This window comes from Herpailurus yagouaroundi, unplaced genomic scaffold (genome assembly GCF_014898765.1).
Source record: "Herpailurus yagouaroundi ecotype Mexico unplaced genomic scaffold, PumYag 195, whole genome shotgun sequence".
NCBI classification, from domain to species: domain Eukaryota; kingdom Metazoa; phylum Chordata; class Mammalia; order Carnivora; family Felidae; genus Herpailurus; species Herpailurus yagouaroundi.
Window position 1 is genome coordinate 4,770,249 of NW_024412426.1, and position 19,645 is coordinate 4,789,893.

General features: G+C 38.9%; 1 protein-coding gene across 9 annotated transcripts in view; it reads left to right on the forward strand.

The window, feature by feature from the left end:
- RPS6KC1 (ribosomal protein S6 kinase C1) overlaps positions 1-19,645 on the forward strand; it is a 322,126-nt gene that overhangs the window by 146,900 nt on the left and 155,581 nt on the right. For 8 of the 9 annotated variants that reach the window (XM_040446438.1, XM_040446437.1, XM_040446436.1 and 5 more), the window contains 2 exons: positions 918-2,513; positions 2,785-2,874. In XM_040446438.1, the coding sequence (XP_040302372.1) occupies positions 918-2,513; positions 2,785-2,874 (1,686 nt within the window). The remainder of the gene's footprint in view (positions 1-917; positions 2,514-2,784; positions 2,875-19,645) is intronic. The other variant, XM_040446443.1, reaches the window with a different exon arrangement.

Here is a 19,645-nt window from a genome sequence, read left to right on the forward strand (position 1 = left end):
GTAGCCTGCCCCATTAATACCCAATTAATTTTCCTCAGCTGGTTTACTTGGTCTTCTACCATACGTGATGTGTGTGGGGAAGGGAGAAAATGGGGAAAATGTTATTAATATGTCATTTATAATGGCATAATTATATACCGGATGCCATATCTCCCCTCTAAGCTTGGACTGGGCATTTTAAAATGGAATAATATTGCTGATCCCCCCCCCCCACACACACACTATAGTATATACAGTTTTAAGCAGCACTTAAATTTATGTATTTCCACTTGACCAAGGGGCCATGCTTGAAAAAATTATTACATAAACAGCTCAGAACATAATCACATGTTCCAACAGCTAAATCATATTTACAGCAGTGTTCTAGCTGTGGGATTTCCTATTAGTATTTGTTAAAGTAATTTCAAAGGAAGAAATAGGTTGTCATTTAAAAAATAATTGATATCAGGAGATAGGTTGAAAACGATACTCACCAGTCAGCAATCACAAAAAAATACATTTTATTAAAATGCTTGTTTTATTTATTTTTTTATTTTTTTGTAATAATTTTTTTTTTAATTTTTTTTTCAACGTTTATTTATTTTTGGGACAGAGAGAGACAGAGCATGAACGGGGGAGGGGCAGAGAGAGAGGGAGACACAGAATCGGAAACAGGCTCCAGGCTCTGAGCCATCAGCCCAGAGCCCGACGCGGGGCTCGAAATCACGGACCGCGAGATCGTGACCTGGCTGAAGTCGGACGCTTAACCGACTGCGCCACCCAGGCGCCCCTAAAATGCTTGTTTTATAGCATACTTGATATTAATGGATATTGCTTTTGATTGATTATTAGAATGCTTTTGGTTTTTCTTTTGGCTTCAATAAGTAACCATTAATTTGGGTATCTTAAAAATTTTTTTTGGTTATACTTGTTCACAGGTGGCAAACTCTGGTCATATATCAGTAAGTTTCTAAACAGAAGTCCTGAAGAAAGCTTTGACATCGGGGAAGTGAAAAAATCTGCACTCACTAAAGTTCACCTGCAACAGCCAACTTCTAGTCCTCAGGACAGCAGCAGCTTTGAATCCAGAGGAAGCGATGGTGGAACGATGCTTAAAGTTCTGCCTCTGAAGACTAGTCTTACTCCAAGCTCTCAAGATGATAGCAACCAAGACGAAGAAGGCCAAGATAGCTCTCCAAAATGGCCAGATTCTGGCTCAAGTTCAGAAGAGGAATGTACCACTAGTTATCTGACCCTATGCAATGAATATGGGCAAGAAAAGATTGAGCCAGGGTCCTTGAATGAGGAGCCTTTCGTGAAGATTGGAGGGAATGCTGTTGATCCCAGAGTTATCGAAAGCTTCCCAGCACACCTTGCTGCTGACAGTGGCAGCCCCAGCACCCAGCACATAGCTCACGAGCTGAAGTTCTTTGCTGGAGATGATGACCTAGAAGCAGATAGTTCTCCAAGAACGTCTGATTCCCTTAGTAGATCTAAAAACAGCCCCATGGAATTCTTTAGAATAGACAGTAAGGATAGCACTAGTGAACTCCTAGGCCTTGATTTTGGAGAAAAATTGTATAGTCTAAAGTCAGAGCCTTTGAAACCATTTTTCACTCTTCCAGATGGAGACGGCACTTCCAGGGGTTTCAGTACTAGCGAAAGCAAGGTAGAGTTTATAGCTCAGGACACCATTAGCAGGGGCTCAGATGACTCTGTCCCAGTTATTTCTTTTAAAGATGCTGCTTTTGATGATGTCATCGGCACTGATGAAGGAAGGCCCGATCTCCTTGTAAATCTACCTGGTGAACTGGAGCCCATCAAAGACAGTGAAGCAATGGGACCCACTCCGTTTACACAGACTAATATAGGCATAATTGAAAGTAAATTGTTGGAAGCCCCTGATGTTTTATGCCTCAGGCTTAGTACTGAACAACGCCAAGCAAGTGAGGAAAATGGCACAGAGGAATTGAGTGATCCCTCCAGGCCTAAATCCCATAGTATAGCGGAGAAACACAGCACGCAGGGGGATCTTGGGATGTTGTTTGTAACAGCTGGTGATCACAGTAGTTCAGGAGACATGTCTTTGTTACACAGCTCGGATCCTAAGTTCCAAGGACTTGGAGCGGTTGAGTCTGCAGTCACTGCAACCAACACAGAAGAAAGCATATTCCATATTTCTAACCCACTCTCAGGTGCTAATGAATATAATGTAAACACAGACACTTTAAAAACTGAAGAAGTATTGCTGTTTACAGATCAAACTGAGGATTTGGCTAAAGAGGAACTGACTTTGTTTCAGAGAGACTCAGAGACTAAGGGAGAGAGTGGATTAGCACTAGAAGGAGACAAGGAAATACATCAGATTTTTGAGGACCTTGATAAAAAATTAGCACTAAACTCCAGGTTTTACATCCCCGAGGGCTGCATTCAAAGATGGGCAGCTGAAATGGTGGTAGCCCTTGATGCTTTACATAGAGAGGGAATTGTGTGCCGCGATTTGAACCCAAACAACATCTTATTGAATGATAGAGGTCAGGAACTTTTGCAAATGCATTTCTTTTTATTCGCTGTTGCTTCCAATTAACTGAGTAGGCGTTTTATCTTGTAATTAGTATCTTCATTTCCTGTCTAGAGCTTCATTATCAGTGCGGCAAATTCACCCCCAGTAATAGCTTCTAGTACTTAATGATGCCATTATTCTTAATGATACTGTTTTTAGCTACAAAAGGAGTAATTACAGTTCACTTCTGCAGAAAATGGAAGAGAAAAATGTTTTGATTTCTCCTGTCGTTTTGTTTTTAGGACACATTCAGCTAACGTATTTTAGCAGGTGGAGCGAGGTTGAAGATTCCTGTGACAGTGATGCCATGGAGAGAATGTACTGTGCCCCAGGTTAGAGCAATCTCTTAAAATGTTTCACTTGAAAAAGTAGTTCCGCCTCTCTCTTTTCTTTATAAAAGTTGTATTTTTCTCTAGCGGTTCACATAGGTGTTGGGTTTGGGTATCTCTCAAATCTTTCAAAAAAAGAAAATTTGGGGAAGAAACCATTATATATTCTAGAGGGGTGTGTGTGTGTGTGTGTGTGTGTGTGTGTGTATGTGTTGTTAAATGGGCTTGTACTTCTCTTAGGAGAGACAGTTAATTCTGTCTTAGAAGTGTCTAACTTCTCAGTGTTTAGAAGGACCTTTGAATACCCCGAACCTCTTTCAGTGGATGGTTTTATTAAGATGTGAGAGGTAGCCAACTACAGGGGTAAAATTCCCAAGGAGAAAAGTGGATAAAATATGGAATTTTTAAAAATGCAGTACTGTGACTTCAATGATGAGGTGCTCTGGCATGCAGAGCAGATTTTAGAGTTCTCTCTGTATTTGAGACATTTTAGGAAGCATGTTTTTCTTGCTTTAAAATAGCCAGTTTAGCCAAATACTCAACACAACAGATTTCTCTTGCTCTTACTGTATTGTCTTTATTTATTTATTTTTTTTAATTAGAGCTTTATTTCGGGGGGTGTTATATCCTTTGCTGATAATTACAGGTCACGTAAGCATATGAATTGGATTTGTGTGAGTGTCTTTCTGTCAGTGCAGATGGGGCTATATTTGAATCCAAAGTTCGTTCACCTTTTGCCCGGCTCTCAGCCTCTTTGGATAGTCCAAGTTACTTCACTTGTCACCCCACTGGCTTTCAAAGGAGGTTCAAGCTGATTATGGTGACATGATCTGCTTAGTTGTTGATTAATACAGTATTTAACGCTTCCTAGCTAACCAGTGTATTATTGATGCTAACATTGTTTCCCTGCATAATGGGAAGTGATTATAATTAGGGTTGAAAGAGCTATATTGTTTTAAGTTACAACCTTCATTGTTAAGAATTACTCCTGGATTGGGGAATAGCTAAGTTTTTCAGCCTGCAAAGCAAATATCCCAAAACTGTTTCCTGAAAACGTGATTTGGTTGTTTTTTTTTTTTCTTAGTGTTCTGTTTCTTTTCCTCTTTCTTCCCTCAGATTAGGGGTGTTTGATTTTATTTCTTCCTAGGGGCAATAGAGCATGCCTCCGTTTTTTGTTTCTCTCAAGTAGATAATATTATGCTGTTTTTTGAAGCCTTATTAGTATGATTTAGTTAATGGGATAACAAAAATAATTTCAATGTGAAATCACTTTATTATGGTTATCTGGTTCTTTTTGTAAATACTCACCCCCTTCTGTAGTTTGATAAATAACATCTTAGGTGCCAGTGTACATAAATACATATATTAATTGTAATGAATTTGGAGGCTTAAGGATCAAAATTAAATGTGGGACTTCTTTTTAGGTCTATTTATTTATTTTGAGAGAGCGAGAGGGAGAGAGAGAGCAAGCATGAGTGGAATAGGGGCAGAGAGAAAGGAGAGAGAATGCCACGCAGGCTCTGCACTGATAGCCTGACAGTCCAACCCAGGGCTCGAACTCACAAATCATGAGATTGTGACCTGAGCATGGATTGAAAGTCAGACACTCAACCAACTAAACCACCCACACGCTCCAAATCTGGGAGTTCTTTTACATGAAACCTGTTAAATCCGGAAGTGAAGTGCAGGATAAACCTCACATCAAACCAGATGTGATGAGGCCTTGTTTAGTGTTTATAACTGACTCCTTATTTCCTATTTTTATTGTCACTTTCTTCTCGAAAACTGTAAGGTTATGCTTTGGCGTTCTAGCAGAATTGTTTCTTCAACGTACGATGTTTACTTTAACATTCGCAGCATGTTGACCACCTGAAAATTTTAATCTGTGTTTAACAAAACTATACTACATTCATCAACAAAAGATACTTTTAATTTTGTGTACTCGAAACAGCAAATTTAATCCAGATCAGTTCCCTATTTTTATTTTTAAGCCTTTCCCCACAAATCACAGTTCTCACAGTTTACCAGCAGGTGGCAGTCTACCATTAATGGATTTTTGCTGTCATTTTCCAGGTTGTCCTTCACTAACATTTGAGAAAAGCTGTCTGAAGAAGGGCTTTGTTTTAATTATTTGCGGGAAAGAATTGTACTTTCAAGCTTTGTGAGTTGCAAAAGTGCCCTAGCATTATATCATGCATTGAACGATGTAGAAAGTCTCTTCTATTTTTGGGACCTATTAATTTGTTTCATCAACAGGGGAAAATAAAACCAGTAATGGCCTTAACTGAAAAGTAGAGCTAGCCTTGTAATGTAGATGCTTGGAAACCCAGAGTTACAGAACTCCGTTAAGTGTCTGCGTTCTCCCACACCTAGCTTACAATGCAAGGGGAACTGGAACCAAAAATTGTAAGTTACTGTTTGTTTCAAAAGTGAACAGCAGTGCTACTGATGAACACTATAAATAGTGTTTCCTCCCCAAAGGGTGGGAACAGTGCTAATATGCTAATATTTCAATGCTTAAAAGTCGCAAATCCATTAACACATGGGGACACAGAGTACTTAGTCATCTTTTGCTCTACTCTTAGAAACACTAAGGGTTGCCGTAATTCCCTCCCACATCCCCTCTGCCCTTCCATTTTCTAATTCTAACCTTAGTATTATTGTCCGAGTAACTCTAAGCCATGTCCAGCAGCTGATGTTTGGTTAGAAAGTAAAGTTGTCATAAGATCGTGATGAGAACGACCCACTTCTGTTTAAACAGCATGCAGCCTCTACCCCGACCACTCCTCCCTCCTGGGAATCCTTATCACATTTTTGTCCTAAAAACATTATCCACCTGCCCTGTACTTTATAATATCAGCAATGTATCTTTTCATCTTGTGGATGATGTGCCTTCATATTTTGAGAAAAATTTCCAGTAACAGATTCGATTTACACGGACAGAAACTTGAGCACATGCCAAACTAGCAGGGGGGCCATTATTCTGCTCTATAAATAAGTTTAAAAAAGAAAACACACACACACAGAAACCTGTGAATCAACATGTTTTGGTCTAATTGAGGGGAAAAGCAAGATAGATAAATTTTGAAATGCAAATGATCACCTTCTGTTATTTAAGTAGAGTTTCTGCCAACTTTGCGATCTTAGATTTTAAAAAGTCATGGTTGTTTCAGCACTGCATACTACCAAGGATATCTGATATTCACAAGTTTCTACAGTGACCTGAAGAACTTTTTGAAAAAGTTACCACTTTTTTTATATTAAGGAAAACAAGTCCAGTAACAAAAAGACAAAAACCAATGAGCTTTCTCTGTCTACATCTGTGAAAAAGCCAGCAAATAAATGGCTGCAGCTGCAGGCCTATCAAGAGGGTCTTGAGAATACGAATTCACTGATCAAACCCAGCCCTGTTTTCAAAGTAGAAATCATTCCTTTTAGGTTCACTTTGTGTCCTTAGATTATCTAGGATGGTTCTCTAGAAAGGTTGTATTTTAAATAAACATCATTCATGGTAAATGGGTTCCTTTCATACCAGAGAAACACAGGACAGAGTTCAGGAAGAGAAAGAGTAAAGAAACAGACCCCCGGAGTGGGAATAGATGGTATAGCGTAGGAATATAAACATAACACTGCCTGGTTTCCATATTGGGAGCTTTTTAGATACTTTATTAAGAGCCCTACAGACAGGTTCTCCTGTTTTTCGTTGTGAGAGGTTATAGAATAAAAACTGGAGTAAATTGATTATTCTTCTCTAGAGGACTTCCTTGTCAGTACTCTCATTTTATTTCTGTATCTGTGTATACCACACACAAAGGATTTTATGTGCTTTATCACTGAAATGATTTACCATAATGTAAATTTTTGTTACAGCATTTTAAGTATAAAGGAAGAATGAAGTGTCAAGAGAGTACTTTTTTTTTTACCAGTATTTTTTTAAGTCTTGACTCTCATCGTAAAAAAAAGCAGCTAGGAAATAGAACCTCTAATATTAAGCATATAAAGCACAAAAGACTGTATTGGAAAATTTAATATGCAATCTAAGGCAAGTGAGTAAAATTGTTGATATGTTCGTTATTATGCTAATTGAATCACTTAAGTTTCTCATTCCAGTCTTCACAAGTTGATATCGTACCTATCAGAGTGTGTCCTTCACCTTTATTTTCCACTCCACTATGAGCCTTTATAAATGCTTGAAATTTACATTGATATTTCTCGTTGAATACTTTTCAGACTTGAGAATTTATAGGTGAATATGTGTGTAAATTGAAGAAGTCCAAAATGCTTTTTACTGCAGCCCAATCTCCACGCTCCCAGATGTCAAATGACAGCTTTGCTTCCTCTCTTAGGCGATTTCACACTTGGAAACAGCTCACAGCTGACGGTGAAAAGTGAAACATAGAAAAATCATGCTGAAACTATCTGTAAAATTCAGTTTTAGAGCATGACATTTATTTACTATCACCCTTTGCTCTTCTAGCCTGACTTTATCAAATAGGCTATGAATATATTTTTTGGGGGTAGTCTCCTCTGCCCTTTTTCATAAATGGGTCTTACATGTCATTTGTTGCTTTTTTAAGCATGGTGCTCTATGTCGTAGTTATGTATTTGATAATTAGATCTAGGACTCAGACCATGGATGGTTTAAAATATCATGAGGCCTTCATTAAGTTTAAGATTTAGAATATTAAGGCAGAATTAAGAATGACCAAACTTCAACATTTGTCCCACATCAGCCGTTAACTCATTGCATGACCTTGGGCATGTTACTTAAGACTTCCTAGACCTTAATTTATCACTAGCCAAATAGATTTGTAGGGTATAAAAAAATATCACAGATGTCAAATCATCTAATACCGTTCTTACACAAAATGCAGTCAGAATTCAAGTTTATTTTATTAAGGCAAGAATTTCTCCCCCAAGGTTACATACTGATTTCTTGTCTAATATTAGTAGGGTTAAAATAATTATTTCACTTGGAGGACTTTCTAAGTGTATACCTGTACTCATTTGTAAGGTATTTATATAATATGTATTATGCAGAAATGAGGGATTTATGGAAAGTATTTTCATTTGGAGGAGAGAAGCCAAGACACTTTTTGAGTAGGGCGAAATTTGATTGCCAAGATTCTCCACAAACAAAATTGTTTAAAGAAGAAAGAATCATTTGGATCTGAGAATGTTTGGGTCCTGGGTAACTTCAGCAAGCATGAGTGATCTATTTTAGGAATGTGAAGTTGAGAGAGAACTCAAATGAATATAGATACATATTTTGAACTAATAATGATCTAACCAGGAAATATGGTTGTATCCCCGGTGTAGGCTTTTAAAATTTTTTTTCCCAAAGGAGAAAGAAGAAAAAGGCAAGAGGGAGCTATAGAAATAATTTTGAAAAGAGTAAAATATTTGTGGTTAGTATTTAAACATTATGTTTCAAACACTGATGCTTTTGTTTGATTTACCCTTCAGCAAAACTTCAACAGTAACTCTCTTGTACATATTAGATGTTTTAACATTTTCCTTTAACAATTAGCAAGTACTTCTAATCCTTTGTTTTTAGTTCTTATTGTCATAAAGACCGAATCTATATCTTCTTTGGGAGAACCAGTAACTTTTCAAGTTTGCCATAGAGTAGTGAAAAGTTTACACTGAGGAAAATTCTCTGATGCACTTAATCCTTGTATACTGATGAAGTTTGTGCCATGAGTATAGTCAAATTAGGATAAGCAAAAAGAGCTTCAAGTCAACACAAATCTTACCTTGTTCAGGCAGACCCCTCGTGATGGAAAGATTAAAGAGTTGCTTTATACTGGCTTGAAGGTCTGGAACCTCGGGATCCGTCCCTGGGTAGGATGTATCTTGGATCCTCCACACATCCCCTGGTGATGGGCTAGTTACCTTCACCTCTGTGTTAAGGTCCCTCCATACTGAAATAGACCCATTCTGAAATCATACTTCTCTCATCAGGACAGATTGTGATTTATCTCTACCAGTGGGAATGAGGCTGAGTAATAGCAAAATGTTCCATCCTTGCTATTTGGCACCTTAGTGAAGAGCACATTAGCTCTTCTCGTGAAAAGAAATTCTTCATCCATTAGAACTAGAGAATTTGTAAGAGTCAAAGAACTAGTAATATTTTCATACGGAAGAGGTGAAATACAAGATCTCCGTACATCTCGTAATAGTACCTGATATACCGGGGAATGGGGGGTTACCTCAACCTTTAGATTATTAAAAAGAAGTTAACTTTAACCTCTTATTTGCTCCAAACCTTTTTCTTTATTATCTTGGGCAGATTGTTTTTTAGAAGAGGAACAAGAGACTAGATACTTGTGGATTTGAGTAATAGCTGCATTGTAATTGCTTTTTGATTTTCAGGTCTAAGTTGATTTTTGGCAACTAGTCAGTTACTTGGCCTCACTAGTATATTATTATAAAGAAGAAAGAGAACTATCTTTTGCCTCTGATACTTAACACAGAAGAGATAATGCTGAGTCTTAAACATCATGTACCAGAGCTATCGGCCAGCTCCTTTGACCAAGTCATCAGGTCCTGTACCATGCAAAATCTTGTCAATTTGAATCTCCCTGAAGTAAGCAGGGCTTACTCCTTCTGCGCAGTTATTCACAAATGCTTCGCTCAAATAAATGTTTAAAAATGCTAAGGTTTTAAAAAATGGATGACAAAGCAAACGGAGTTCCTTGAGCCCCTTTAATAGCAGTGCACGAAGCCCTGCCTACTTGACACAACAGCAGTGGTGGTGGGGGGAGCTGCATCTGTCATTTTCACAATTTTCAGTTAGCCTTTTTCTCATCAATCAACTTTAATGGCTTTGGTTGGGTAACACTGTGACACCCGATGGCTATTCAGAATGGAGTTGTTGTGATATGATCAATGGAAAATGGAGCATGCTGTTGGGTTTTTTTTTTTTTTCCCCTACTAGAAATGCAGGGTGAGAGAGTAAGCAAGATTGCATAGAGCTCAGAATTATAATTATAATCAGTCAACCAGAAGTCATATGGTAGTTACCCACTTCTTATTTTATCTCACAAGAAGACGGTAGTGTAATGATACCTATAAACTCCCTCCAGCAGGTAATTCTTGGCTCTGGACTGCTGAATCAAGTTAAATCAAGGAGTTTTGACCCAACTTCCGCAGATAATTGCAGGATGCTCAGGACATGTTGCCAGGTCACCCCCACAACAAGAAATTCAGAGCTGGGTAGTGGTAGAAAAGCAGAATTAAGTATTTTGTCAAGCCTAGCCTGAATTCTCTGAGTGGGATGTGTCTTTACGTCCCGAGTCTGCACAATACAACTGGCCCAGGGCTTCAGGTAATTAAAATACCTGAAAACCAATGGATTAATCATGAGGTGGTGGCAGGAAGCAAGGCTAGAGCCTGGGATGAGCCAGGGAAGCAAGTGTGTGTGAGGTAGGGCAGCACGCTTCTCCTGTCACCGTGTGGTGCTGTGAAGAGCGGAGCCCCAGCTGCGGTAGACTCTTCTCTCTGGAAAGTGTTGGCCTCTGTCACCAGGCTTCTCTGGATAATAGTCTAATGAATTCGAGTCACGTGACACTGACAACTTTTAAGTAGTTCATATACGCTCCTCAACAGATGTGGCATTTGAATAACCAATGGAGCACAATGTTGGAGGACTTTATGGAATGTAGAATGGAGAAGTGGGCAGCCAACGTTTTCTAAAGTAGGATAAAATATGAAAAAAAGGAGCAAAATGCTCATTTGAAATAATAGGCTACAAACGTGCAAATTCCAGGCTCTAGCTAGTCTATTACTCTGAGAATTAAGATCTGCCTAAGAGATGTGAAACCTTAGGCAAGTACCTTTCTTCTGTCCATATTCTTTCCTTTAAAATATGTGTTCTCTTTGAACAGTTGTGCACCTTCAGACTTTTAAACTTTAAATGTCTAAACTTTGATCATTTAGCTTCTAGGTATTAGAGAAACAATTCAAACCTGGAACTAAAATGAAATTTCACTCTCATGGTTGATATGGCTTTTAGTTTTGTTCTCAGTTGCAACATTTTGTCTTGTTTGAGGAAACTTTAAAAAAATCGTCTCTATATCTAAAATAATAAATACCCTTGGGAAAACTAAGTAGCGTAGATGTCCTACGATGCACTGGTTTTGATAACATTAAAAACAGTAGTGATACTAATTATCTCACCAGACTGGTAGCCAGATATTGTAGCCAGCTCGCACATTTGTAGCACATTTCGAGTGATTGTGTGCCTGGATTCCTCACATGGAGCAGGGGCGTGGGAAACCATGAGTTACCTCCCAATCCTGTCTTCTTCCCGCTTCCAGGGCTCTTCAGCTTTTCCCCTGGCCATACGCTACCCATGTCAGAACAGACTGTAGCAGCCATTGCGCTCTGCAGAGAAGTGCCCTGGAAGGCGTCTGTTCTACCACCCTCTTTAAGCCACCGTCATCTCTTGCCTGGACTACTGTAGTCATCAGCTGACTGACCTCCATTCTCACCCTGCTTTAATCTGTGTTTCATTCAGCAGCCAGGGTGTGCTTTTAGATAATGTTTGAAACTTTCTAGCCTACCATATATAAAAGTACGAAAGGACTGAATGGAGATCTCTGTGCTCAATGGAACTTAAGGAAAATGAATGTGATGAGGCCTTAGTAGAAGCTTTGAATGCCTTGAATGAGCAATGCCACAGAACACAAGGAGGATCTATGTATTCAACAAACATTTATTAAGTGCCTCCTGTGTTCCAGGCACTGTGCCTAGGAGCTAGAAATAAGGGACATAATTGGTATAGTATTGATAATTAATTTTGAAGACCTGTGTAAACAAAGAGACCACCCAAACAGAACACGTATACAGTTGGTTAACTGGAATGTTAATAGACCTTTACAGGTGAATAGTTGTATTTACAGAATTGTAATTTACCAAACTAACAAAAGATGTGCTTAGCTGTTTCTCTTCTTACCATTTAGTTCCATATATTGTTGGATTAAAAAAAAAATGCTTTCTTCTGTGTTTCTTTCTCTTTGTTCTTTAGTCATCAGCTGTAGTGGAAGACTAATGCTCAGCCCCTGCATAGAAAATCTTTATACACAGCAAGCGCTGGTGAGAGAAATTGACTAGAATTTTGTAATTCTAGTCCCTTTCAATTAGCAACAGATGCTGCAGGGAAAGACTGTCTGTGTAGGAACACAGTACTAATGTTTCCATGCCCTAGCTGACATGAATGCTCATTGCCGAAGAAAGATGTTCTTTTCCTTGGTCCAAGTATGTCACTAATGATAGATCAGATTTTTTTTTTTTTTTACACTTTTCTCTATTCCTATCGGAGGCCATTGTGGCTTAATTTTTATATTGTCTTCTTCACCAAAGATCTCTCTTTTACCGTAAAAGGTAATAAGGTACTTGTGTTGTTTATGTTTCTCTTCTAAAAGTGAGAATTGGAATCCTTAAAGTCAGATTTTTAACATAATTTTTTTTAAACCCTGTGGCATTAGAAAACTGTATCTCCCTTTGCCCCCAAAATATGCTTATTACTGATTATCATTTTAATTTATTGCATGGATCTGTGCCTTTAAAATGGTTCCATCATTCTGATATTTGGATAAAGCGCTGTATCATTTATGTGACAGATTCTTCCAGCATCTAAATGTTGGTTTGACTATTACATAAATACTTTATGTGCAACAATTGTTGCAATTTCATTGCAACTTTTTTACTGAGTTTTATATGATCTTTTAATAAGAGTTCCACAGTTACTAGAACTTTGAGAGTGAAAAGAAATGAGGCTTCTAAGATTCTGTTTATTTAACAAGTATAGTTAAGAAAGTGGGAGAAATATTTAAATACTTATTCTGAGAATAAGATAATAAAGAAAATAGAATTTCTCTATATGTGAACTACTAAGAAAATTTACTCTATTTCCTACCGTGTCCTATAAGGGAGATAGCAACAGAAGAACATACTGCCAGAGGGAGGTTGTGGAATTGTCTGGAGGGTTTTGCAGCGGGTCTGGGCAACTGTGTTGTGAGTAAAAGGGTCCAGGGAAGGGTGACATGACCTGTGTGGGTCCCTTGGTGAGAAACCACAGGACAGAATCAAGTGGTGGCCTCAGACTGGAAGCGTGCCTTATCAAACCCATCAGAGAACTAAATGTAGACTGTCAGACTCCCTTACTGACCAAGCAGTATAATAGTTACAGACCCTTAAAGAAAAGTAAATTCTGAATTTGAGATGTTGAGGGTACCAAATTGCTTAAAATGCAAGGTGATTCATCTTTGTGAAGCTTTGTAGAAAGGTTGGTCTTTATTTAAAGCGGGAGTTTGACATGCACTTTCTAGGTTTTTCAAATTCTACACAATTTCCAGCAGAGTCTTAACATTATCTTTGCTTATTTTTGAGTCACGTCTTTGGCAAACGCGTGTGTGTGGCTTAAACTGTGTAATCCTAAAAAGCAAGGCCTCTCTCTACCTGTACTTAGGTATATGTCGTGATTTCAGTAATGCTGGGATTGCATGGTCTCTCCAGGGTCTTCTGGTATATGTGCTGCCGAATCGAGCACTCTCTAGTGTCTTTCAGGTTTCCTCAAGTCTGAGAGTGCATACTTGGCTTCTTTTTCTTCACTTCTCGCGTAGGTATAGATATTTTATGATTTCTTAAGTCCAAGCTCTCTGGTTGTTTTGCTCCTGTATTTTTCAGGAGCAAGGTTTATTTTGGGGTCAGATTAGCATTATTATTTTTGACTATAAGAGGGAGACTCAGGAAATATCATAAGGGCTGTAAAACTCTCTTACTGTATGTTTTAGCAAGCCCTTTGACAATAAGGGTTACCAAGGCAGCACTGTTTTACTGAAAAATGTCTTGGCTTGTTGAAGAGTGTTCTATGACGTGTTAAACATGAGTAAGACAAAGGTGGGCAAAGCGCATTTTATGTTGTGATACCTTTATTGTTTTATTTAAACATGTTTATTCACTTGTGAAATACAGTTCGAATCATTAGTATGAGTCAAGGAGATTCTATATTGCGTCAGAATGTGAGAATCGATAGTGCTAAAATGAGAATTCTAGAATTTTACAAAACCGTTCTCACATATTTGATGTCCTTAAACATTTTTAGATGGATTGAAATCTAATCTGGAGCCAATTCTGTGTCTCCATTACATTAAAAGATGAGAATGGTTACATTGAGTGACACTGATTCGATTCGTTTGTCACCAGATCTCTTAGGGAAAGAGAGCGGTGACGGTGGATAGAAAGAAGGAAGTGTGAGAAGTGCTAGTCATTTTAGCATAATCTCATTCTTTGGGCATTTAGGTTAATGGAGGGAGAAGTTTTGAGAAAGGCTCATGAGTGCTTTTGAAAACACTTTTCAGGATCATAAAATTACAGGTAGAAAGAATGTTAGAGGTCCCGGCTGTCCTCATTTTCAGAGTAAGCTCAGTGTGACATACTCAGCCAGGGTTAAATGGGGGAATGACAACACATTTCTTTGATTCAAAGACAAAAATCTGGGATTCTTTGATAACACCATCTCTTTTTGAGTTTCTGTGGGAATAATCTGAGAATTTGTTTATTTTCTTAGGGAATAGTTTAGTTCTCCCCTCCATCACTTTGCTTCATGCCTATGGTAAGTATTGCACTTGTGGAGAATAAAGATACTATTTTACCCCCCTGGAAATTGCAAATACAGAGTATCCTAGCAGGGGAAGGGCATGTGCAGAAACTGTTGTGTTTTTTTTTTTTTTAATTTTTTTTTTTAACGTTTATTTATTTTTGAGACAGAGAGAGACAGAGCATGAACAGGGGAGGGTCAGAGAGAGGGAGACACAGAATCGGAAACAGGCTCCAGGCTCTGAGCTGTCAGCACAGAGCCCGATGCGGGGCTCGAACTCACGGACCGCGAGATCATGACCTGAGCTGACGTCGGCCGCCCAACCGACTGAGCCACCCAGGTGCCCCGACCCATTGGTTTTTAATAGGAAAAATATTTGGAAATTGACACAAAAGTGGTAAATTTATCCTTTAAAATGCTTCTGTGGTTTTTTTTTTCCCCCCAGAGATTTAAAACATTCAACATAGGAGTTTAAAGGGATTCCTAAGCTTCACTGTGTTTATACTTAAAAATAGCCTCACAAATTTATTTGTTAGATACATATACCTGACTGTTCACCTAGTGTTTGTGGTAGTCATCATGTAGCTTGGTATATAAATCAGTGCTCTTGATTTATACTGAACGTTTTTGTGTAGATTTTGCAAGGACAGCAGTTTTAGAACAATGGTTTTGACAGTCACACAATCTCAGGCTTCTTTTTGGCAGTATAATTTCAGAGTATATCATTACTTTTTAATATAAGAATGATTGGTCCTTAAAGAATATTAAAGAGGCGTCCAAAATCCTGCATCCTGATTATTAAAAGAAAAAGAGAAATCTGTTTGAAAATCCTAAAGAAGAAATTCCACAAGTACTTACTCTAGTTATTGTAATAATATAAATTCCCTAGCCATTAAGAAGTTCTTCTTTGTATCTTACCTAAATACAGAGCTCTTTGTTGTATTTTAGAGTCATCTGTGAAAACCAAGGTCAGTTGGTCATGATGTCAGTTTCACATTAATTAATGAATCCCTGCTTAATATAAAGTCATTTTGAAGAGCTTCAAGCTGCATTGTTAAGGGGGTGGATTTAAAACCTGTTTGGTGTCTTTATTTCCAGATTTCCATGAAAAAAAAAAAAAAAAGCCTTTTCAAAGTTGTTATCCTTCTTTACTGGCCCAACAGAATAAAGATGGCATTCAGCCTAGGCACCTTCATCCTTTCAGAAGCAGTTTTTCTTAGATTGGATGTCAGCAGTCTCTCTAGATCTGAAGTCAGAAAGCTTAAACAATTGACAACCAAGGGGAGGGAAGAAAGAGGAAGTAAGGGGAGAGGAAAAGAACCCAGCTGTCAGTGGAAGAAAGAAGAGGGGAAGATCGAGGACAGATGGAGAAAGAAATGGGGAGCACAAGAAGTAGACTAAAGTTGGCAGGTGCCTCCTGGACGGAAGAGCAAGCCAAGGGAAGAGTGGGAAGTAATTGGCTTTAGGACCTGGGTGGGTCTCTTGGTACTGTACTGCCTGTGTTGCCTCACTTAGATTGGGGCCCACCAAACACTGTGATAATCCACATTTGAAGCAGTGTGTTGGTCATTATTTACCTGTTTATTTATCTTTCTCTGGCAGAAAATTGAAAGGGATCTCAAAGCAGCATAAAACTAATGAACCTAGTTCTTAGAGTCCTTAGTTGAGCAAGTTCATAGAAACCAATAAAGGGATACACGTTGTCTGTCTCATGACGTACCTCTCAAACTTTTCTACCCGAGTACCTCTGACTGTAGAGGTGGTATGGAATGGGTACCCCAGGGGACGAGTGAAATATGATCCCGAAGTTTCTCTGAAGTCTTTTTAGCTTGTAAATCCATGCAAATTTTACATTGTGGTCCCTGAATAGATCTGTGTTTCCCTTAATAGTAAAACAATATTTATTCTCCTCCCTCCTCCACCCCCCACCCCCCCATATATGAAATCCTTTGATGCTCAGGAAGATGTACTATGCTTATCTGGTAGCTTCAGGGACACCCATTGCCCCTTTTCCCCCAATAGTGGTACATTTCACCCAGTGCACATTCCCGGCAGTGATACGGGAAACAGACATAACCTGGTAGCTTTCAATGGGGTAGGCTACACTGGCGATGGCACTTTGGACTTTTCACTGAATAAAAAGGTGCCTTTATAAATTATGTTAGCCATTGATTATATTACATAGACTTACCTCAGCAGCCCTCTGCTCAATTCTAGTAGGAAACCTTCATGAGCAGAGGCTTGGAGTGTGGCGCTAGTCTAGAGCTCCTTAGGGTGTGTTGTTAGACCCTGTAAAACTATCTCATTAATTTTCACAATTTTCTTTGAGCTGATTGGGTCAGATGTTCCTCTTCCCTGGACACACAAATGCAATATTCTTGCTCCTCCAAGGTCATCATAAGAACTTACTTAAGTTCTCTGTAAGCTTGGAAATTTAAAATCATTTGCATAAAATGTTGAACAGTCCTTACACATAGTAAGCAGTGAATAAATGTTAGCTGCTGTTTTATTGTTGTAACTGTCATTATTGCAATATGTGCCTACTGTGAGCAAGGCAACATTCATACATGGAATGTGAGACTTGATGGCTGATCAGTCATTTTGGGTCTTGAGCTGTGAACAGATATCGCCTTTATAAAACTAAGAAATATATACTTCCTACTATACGATTGAAGAACATAGAATAATAAATTCTTGAGCAAAAAGATACTAAAATAATGAAACCATTAACTATGCTAACCTTGATTTTCGTTTCGCATGATTTAGCAATGTAGCCAGCTGATGGAGTTATGTGGAAGAATAGCACCCAGCATAGTGCCTAGTTCGTACTGCTTATGTATGTTGGTTGAATGAATATGATAGGTTGAGACTCATTATGGAGGCCGGGATATATAAATGCCTGAGTAAGCAAGGCATCTAAACGTTACCTAATGGTCAGGGAGAAGCCATTTCAGAATTTTGGACAGGGAAATGATGTAGTCCATTGCTTGCTTTAGACTGGAAGGAAATGTGCAAAAAGTTATATTTGATGACTAGACTATGGGTTTTTTGCTTGTTTGTTTGTTTTTGTTTTTGTTTTTTAGTTTTCTTAAGTTTCTAATAACTTACACCCTTCCTAAAGTTTCTAGAGCATGCTTCTGAAGGTACAGAGGCTCTCTACAGGGAGGTTGGGAAATGAGTGGGGGCAGTGAATTTGAATCTGGGAAAGGCAGCATAAATACTTTGAATGAGATCTCCCAAGGAGTTGTCCTTTAAGAGAATCACTATTTTAGAAAATCCTTGAGTATCAAAATCATAGAGTTTAGAGCTAAATTTAGCTGAGAGGCCCTCAGATCTAACCTTCTTCCAACCCTCTGTTCTGGATGAGATCAAGTGAATTCCTCAGGGCCCTTAACCCAGGACTCCTGATATCTAGTCCATTGCTCTCTCTGGTATATAATACATTTCTGCTGTGGGGAAAGGACGTAGGCGGACTCTTAGGGAGGACTGGCCTGCATAGCTTCATCTTCTTGCACCAGCACAGGCGAATGGTTTCGTGTCATCTCTTTCAAATGCACAACTTAGCTAGCTGTTCAGGTAGGTTCATAAGTATAAGCATGAAAATAAACATCTCCCCACCTCAGAGGCAAATCACTAAAATATTTTGTCATATTTTCTCACTAGTCTTTTTTTCAAACATATACTTCTAAAATTAGAATTCTATTGTTTTCTAGCTTGTTTTTTAAAATTTAATATACCCATTTACTTATAGGTTTAAACTTTGAATGAATATATCATTTAAAATGCTCACGTAATAGGGGCGCCTGGGTGGCGCAGTCGGTTGGGCGTCCAACTTCAGCCAGGTCACGATCTCGCGGTCCGTGAGTTCGAGCCCCGCGTCGGGCTCTGGGCTGATGGCTCAGAGCCTGGAGCCTGTTTCCGATTCTGTGTCTCCCTCTCTCTCTGCCCCTCCCCCATTCATGCTCTGACTCTCTCTGTCCCAAAAATAAATAAAAACGTTGAAAAAAAAAATGCTCATGTAATAGTATTCCATCATGTTGATGTGTGTATGTGTTTACATACACATATACACATTATGCAAATATATATACAATGCATATATAATTAAGTCTCTATTGTTAGATAAATAGTTCTCAGTTTTTCAAGCAAGCTGCTATTTCCTAGATGCACGTGGCATCAGGAGGACTAGGAGTCTTTTGGTCATTCACACAATATTTCAAATAGTTAAATATCTATGTTTGCTTTGTACCACCCGGCTGAGAGCAGCTAGTTCGAGGACGGAGGTTGCGATTTGGCACGGAGCATGTCATGAGAGGAAGGCCTGGGCAGGAGCTAGTGTGAAGGGATGTAGTTCTCCACAGACCACTTGAGTTCCAGAAGAAGAGGGTAGGTGCCAGGATATGAACAAAGATGCTGAATAGGAAGAATTTCAGTATTTTCATAGGAATGGCTCTGTTTTCTTTTTCTTTCAATTTTTAATGTTTATTTTTGAGAGAGAGAAAGACAAAGTGTGAGTGGGGGAGGGGCAGAGAGAGCCGGAGACACAGAATCCGAAGCAGGTTCCAGGCTCTGAGCTATCAGCACAGAGCCCGACGCCGGGCTCGAACTCATGAACCATGAGATCATGACCTGAGCCAAAGTCGGATACCCAGTCAACTGAGCCACCCAGGCGCCCCTGTTTTCTTTTTCTGGTCCACCTGACCTTTGCTCCAAGACTTAAAGCTAAAGCTATTTTGTGAGTTTGTGCTTCTTCCCCCCAGTAGATTTACTAAGTGTTGGTTAAAAGGCTGGGCACATGAGCATCACTTCAGTTACTTCCAAGTTCCAACCTAACTACTTAAAAACTTTTGAACAGTATTTTTATGATTTGTGGGTTACCCTGCACATGAATAATAAACATGTTTTTTTGGCCAAATGGAAGTGAAAGGGCAGACATTGACAGGCTTGGTGACTAATTGAATGTCTTTAGGAAAGGACAGGAAGGCATCAAACATGACCTAAAGGCTACGAGGGCTACAAGCCCTACAAGAACTGGTGAAGTGAGGAGCGTTGCCGAGTTGTGGGGAAACCTGCAAGGTGATACCTGAAAACTTACATTTCAGGAACTTCAGGGACAACACAGAGAAAACTGTGTTGATATTTGTGGGTATCCTGAACACACCCTTACCT